This window comes from Phodopus roborovskii, unplaced genomic scaffold, assembly GCF_943737965.1.
Source record: "Phodopus roborovskii unplaced genomic scaffold, PHOROB, whole genome shotgun sequence".
Taxonomy (NCBI): Eukaryota; Metazoa; Chordata; class Mammalia; order Rodentia; family Cricetidae; genus Phodopus; species Phodopus roborovskii.
The window spans coordinates 11,978,943-11,984,942 of NW_026126413.1; the positions used below are offsets into that span (position 1 = coordinate 11,978,943).

A 6,000-nucleotide genomic window follows, 5' to 3' on the forward strand; every position below is an offset into this window, starting at 1 on the left:
AGCCTAGAATCTTCCACTTTGGCCGTGATGATCTCTCTCAGTGAGAAGAGAGAGCTTATGCAAGCCCCGGGAGATGCTGCGCCTCACACCCTCCCTGTGCCACATCTCACCACACACTGCCGCCACGGCTCCACTGCCCCTCAGAGGCTGAGGATGGAGGAGGCTGCTCTGCCATCGAGTAACACAATGGATGAAGCAAAACCGCAGAATCCTTCTTTGTCTTCCTCTTAGCACAACCAAGGACGGACTGGAGCTCCCAAACATTGCCCTCCTGAGGCAGAGGGACAAAATGTGCTCTAGAGTCACTCTTGTGCACTTTCTTCTGCAGGGAAGTGTCAGATCCACTCTTGAGATCCATCGTCTATGCATCCATATTGGTGGCTCACAACTGCTTGGTCACCTACATGCACATAGGTGCACACAGGTACACGTACACAGACTCAGACATACACACAGACACATATTTTTTAATGTTTGCTTTTTTTCTATCTCAACTCCTCCCCCCCCCCAAAAAAAAATCACTTCTTTAGATTTCTACCCAGAGAAAAGATAACCCCTTTCTTAGATTTCTTTTACTTAGCCAGCCTGGACTACATGAGACCCCACCACAAAACAAAACAAGCTTTAATTTAGAAGTGTTGAGATCTGGTCCTTGAGTTAGAGATACTGGACACCCGTGTCTTACAAACCCAGTCCCCCTGATCCACTGCTGGCCCCTCCCTGACTTCCGGGGGGACATTGTCTTTGGAAGTAGTTGTAGCACAGAGCAGGTGTGGCCACTGCTTGCCCATCCCCTGCCACTAGAACACAGGCTCTCCCTGGCAAGATCATTGTGTCCTGGTCTCTGTCCCCAACAGCTGTGTGGGAAGGAATTCAACCGGATGCACAACCTGATGGGCCATATGCACCTGCACTCAGACAGCAAGCCCTTCAAGTGCCTCTACTGCCCCAGCAAGTTCACCCTGAAGGGGAACCTGACCCGCCACATGAAGGTCAAGCATGGAGTGATGGAGCGAGGCCTTCATGCTCAAGGTACTCCCTCCACCCTGGTTGGGAGCCCTGCCCATCAAACCCAGGGGGTGGCACATAGAAGAAGACTGTGCTCTTATGGGGGCATTTCTTAGGGGTGGGGTTATTCTTGCCCCAAACAGCGGATGTGTTTTAATGATCACAGCAGACAGGCATGAGCAAAAGTCACAGTAATGATGCCAGTGGTACCTTTGTTCCTGTCTCACACGCTGCGTGGAGTACTTTATCTTTTTAAACCCTCACAGCACTCCCAGCTGGAGAACTTCCATAGTTTCCGTTTTGTAGGTTGGGAATCGGAGACCTCCAAAGTTACTCCATGAAAAAGAAACAGAGTCAGGATTTGAACCCAGACCTTTTCAACTCCAACTTTATTAGATCTACTTCTCATAGTGCTAGAAGACATGGGACTTTTCTTCCATTTAAAAAAAAAAAAGCAAACAACCAGGACAAAACAAAGGAGGTCTGCATACTCTGCACCAGCAGACGTGTTCGCAGTGGGCTATGTTTCCCTCCCTGTTCACTCAAGAGCAGTTTCCCTATTGTCCCAGCTCCTACTGAGCAGGGGTTTGTGTCTCTCCTGCCCAGTCTTTGCTGAACTAATGGAGAGCTCTTGTTTATTTATCTCCAAGGCTCTAGGCCCCAGTCAGTGAAGACTTTATGTGTTTAACCAAACTTTAGATACTTTTTTTTTTTTACATTTTCATTATAATGAAAAAAATTCACAGTACGTGGTGCTCCTGCCCTGCCCCACTACTTTTTCATATTTTAAATTCTCAGTAGAGATATTGCTAAGTCAGGCATATATTGCTAGGTTTGCCTTAATGGGTTGCAAGGACTGCAAGTGTCCCATTCTGCGTCCTTAATGGGAACCACGCCCCCTGCTCCGCCCTGTTTTAAAAATGGACAACCAGGATGCCCTCAGGCACATAAAGTCTGCTCTGGTCCTGCAGGTCTGGGCAGAGGACGACTTGTCCTGGCGCAGTCCACTGCTGTCCTGAGGAACCTGGGGCAGGAGGAGCCATTTGACCTCTCCCAAAAGCGCAATGTGAAGGGGCCAGTGTTCCAGCCCGATGTGGACAGCACACGGGGCTGCGTCTACCACGAGGAAGAGGAGGATGGGGATGAGGACAACTGCTATGAGGTGGCGCCCTACAGCCCCAGCCTAGCCCCGGAGAGCCAGCAGCTCTGCACACCAGAGGATCTGTCCACCAAGCAGGAGCAGGTCCTCCGAGGCCCTGGGGAAGGATGCAGGGACCAGGATGCTCCAGAAGAGCAGCAGGAGGAGAGTGGTGAGGACCGCGAGGGCAGGGACATAGACTGCAACCTCAGAGACGAGCGCCTGGGCAGCGGTGGGCAGGGTCCCTCGTTTTCTGATTACGTATACTTCAAGCACAGAGATGAGGGTTTAAAAGAATTACTGGAGAGGAAAATGGAAAAACAAGCAGTCCTTTTGGGTATCTAAGTGGAAGGCTTTAAAATCACATTTGGAAAACGAGATCTAGGCAGTTCAAATATAGCTTTCTGCCGAACTGCCATTTTCTGGGGACAGGTGAGTGGTGTGGGTCTTCACAAATGGCTCAGACTAAATGTGCAGGTTACACAAATGCTTCTCGGCTCATTACTTGGGCACTTGGCGATTTCATACAGGTTCAGGGCCCCTCGGTGTTATTTTACACATCACCCACATGGTGAACTCTGCTTCATCTAGATACCTAACTGCAAGCTGAACCGCAAGGTGCTTTCAGTAACTGTTTTCTTCTAACATGCAATCGGACAAATGTCTTTCTAATTGCAAAACAGTGGTGCTCATGTTACCTTATCAGTGACTATTTAGTTGCATTTATGAAGGTTACAATATCATAGATGAAAATATTAGCAGTTGTATATAATAATAGCCTCTATTAAATAATAGAAACACAGGAAGTGATGCAAGAGATGAGCTGTTGGGAAGCCTGTTCTTAAGTGGTTCCTATAGACCTGAGCTAGGGTTTCAGGAGAAGGTAAATCGTTTTGACCAAGAGCTCAGATGCCTGGATGGGTACTCTGTCCTGCTTCAGCTTCCCTGGTCAGTGGGAGATTTGTAGTACCCCTGTAGATATCTGGACAATGCTTTGGGGGTTCCAACTCTTCAGAACAAATCCCTCTCCCAAGAAGAACCTCCTCACAGAAACCATCGCCACCTTGTTCTGAGACCTCATGCCCCGAGAAGTGGAGATTGAGCTATGAAATAGGGGTCTGGACTTCTCCCTAAAACAAGATCTGACTTACTTAGGGTAGAGGAATGACCACCTAACAATTGCTATAAGCAGGGCCTGAGGTATGCTCTCAGACCTGGCTACATGTGAGAATCAACCAGAAGAACATCTAGAAAGCACTGATAGCTAGGCATGGTAGCTCACAACTGTAATCCCAGCACATGGGATTACAGCACTAAGTCAGAAGGATTGCCTCATATTTGAAATCAGCCTGTGCTACAAAGTAGAACCTCTTAAGAAAGGAGAGAGAGAGAGAGAGAGAGAGAGAGAGAGAGGAGAAAGAGAAAGCAAAATCCTGTAAGGCTCTGGTTTAACACATCTGGAGTAGGGGCCCAGCACTGGGAGTGTCCACATCACCTGTAGGTGCCTCTTGAAAAAGACGCACACTGTTTTTTCTGCTGGGACTCCTTCCTACTGTTTGTACATATTTCTGATCCTGACTTCAGACTCACCAAGGAGGACAGGAGACCTGCAACCACAATGCCTTTGTTCTTATTCTGTCACTGTCCCCAAGGACGGACGGACACACACACACACACACACACACACACACACACGGTAGATACACATTTTGGGTGCGTGTACTAGAAGACAATGCCTATGAGGTTTGTAGGCACCAGTGTGTTGAAAGATGCGGGACCACTCTTATTCTCACCCAGGAGCTTGAACCGTTGTTGTGGTGACCTGTGAGCATTACGATGGACATGTTGGGCCTATTGGGTGGGCCTTCTTAGACGCCACCGCCGTGGCGAGCAGTACTGACAGGAGGTTGCATTCATGGCATTCATTGCATTCATGGGTACAAGACTGTGTTTGTATAAAACCTGCCTCTTGGTTGAGTGTCAACATTCTTGGTAGAGCCAGGTTCTAGTGACTGACTTCCTGCCAGCACATTCCTTTAGAAGATCTGGGCTAACTCCAACTGGATGCAGTGTTCCCTGTCAGCCAAGCTGCATCTCCATGACCCCAATCCTTTCACCTACGTGCTTTGACAACCTCTTGTTTCTCCTGCCTACAATTCATTTCTCTGTCATGACTACCACTGTGAAGAAGTACAAACGCTTAATGCATTTCCTACTGCCACCTGTGCACACCCCTAGGACCCAATACCTACAAAGGGTGTGTGATGGGGACACAGAATTGTTGCCGGTCTTCAGATGGGCAAGATTCCTTCCATTTACAATGAAGGAAGCTTTTCGTTGTCTTTGATGAAAGTGCCAAGGAGACTTCATTCAGAAACTAAGAGTTGAGGACCTACTATGTGCAGTGCCTTACACCAGTTCCACATACTTCCAGGTGCTTCTGGGTATGTCCTGTTAGAATAGGAGAAAGCATGAGAATCTAGAGATGCAGAATCCAGTCCATCCCAAACAAATCCTATGGGACTGTTTGAGGAACCAGTTGTGTCAGACAAAGGGTGATCTAGAATGGTGGTTCACGAGCATGTTTTGAAGAGTGAGAAGTCTCATCACAGGGCTCTCCAGGGCTGCTAAGGAAGGAGATACCCAAGCCCTAGGCCCATTTCACTCCAGCTGGCTTCCTCTGTGTGGTGTTAGCATCCTGAATAGGTGTTAGCATCCTGAATAAGATTTCATGGAGGGAGAAGAAAGATTCCGGGAAAGTAACAACATGGTAGTATGGTCTATGCTAATATCGGCTCTAGATTCTACTTCTAGGTATAAAAGACTTAGTCTTAAACCAACCTAACACTGACCCCAAAATGAAGCTAGCCCCAGGTTTCATGTGTGGAAGAGGTGGCCAGTCTTCCTTTACTCCCGTTAGCCCAAGATAGCCACTATCATTGGTCCCTTACTTCTCAAGGTATCCCAGTATGTTTGGAAAAGTTGCGGCCAACCTTGATCCATGATCTGACTAACCAGGCACAAATCTGAAGTATGGCTTATGGGGCCTACCTCAGAGAACCAAAGAATAAGCTCATCCAAGGTCACCCACACTCCAAAGTCATGCTCTTTGTCGCATTACAGAATTCTGGAAATGGATCAGAACTGAATGCTTTCTAGGCCTTTGACCATCATCACTTGGAACCAACTAACAATCCAGCCGAGTGGCACGTTTGTCTCTTACCCTTTTGATCCAGGCGTATGATGGTTCTCCTCATTGCTTTTGTAACCCTTTTTCATTCTTTTCTTTTCTTTAAACTTGTAAACTTGTATATCCCTTTGGGCATGGCACTGGAGCCAACCTTTCCTAGGCCAAAAGGAGTTAACGGGTAAATCTGGATATATATATATATATATATATATATATATATATATATATATATATATCTGCAGGAGAAAGCTCAGTGGGCATACTGTATTTATTGAGCCACAAAGACATTCAATAAAATATTAACATTGTGTTTTGATTTATGATCTTTGTCTGCTTTGCTAAAACAAAATGTAACCGGGCTAACATTTGAAATCCTTCATATACTTGGACACCAAAATGTTGCTTTTTATACAAAATTTTGGCTTGTCAGTTAAAAACTAAGCCTCCAAGTGTCTAGCACCTCAAGTTGTGAATATTGCTTCCTGTTTTCAGGCAGTCTACCTGGAAATGGCATGTAACCTTTATTTTGTTAATTTAAGCAAATAAAAAAAATGTTGAAAAGAACTGTTACCTATTTGCATGTATTTGAAAATTGGGCCATAAGCTGCCACTGTCAGTATTTCGATCCTGTCATTGCTCTGTCTGCCTGGAGGCAGGGATTTGG

At 46.5% G+C, this 6,000-nt stretch overlaps 1 protein-coding gene across 1 annotated transcript in view; it reads left to right on the top strand.

Moving 5' to 3' along the window:
• The window catches only part of Znf366 (zinc finger protein 366), a 54,928-nt gene extending 51,678 nt beyond the window's left edge, over positions 1 to 3,250 (top strand). The window contains exons 4-5 of the mRNA XM_051182828.1: positions 858 to 1,032; positions 1,980 to 3,250. Coding sequence (XP_051038785.1) covers positions 858 to 1,032; positions 1,980 to 2,491 — 687 coding nt within the window. The 3' untranslated portion in view covers positions 2,492 to 3,250. The remainder of the gene's footprint in view (positions 1 to 857; positions 1,033 to 1,979) is intronic.
• The last annotated feature ends 2,750 nt before the right edge of the window (positions 3,251 to 6,000 follow it).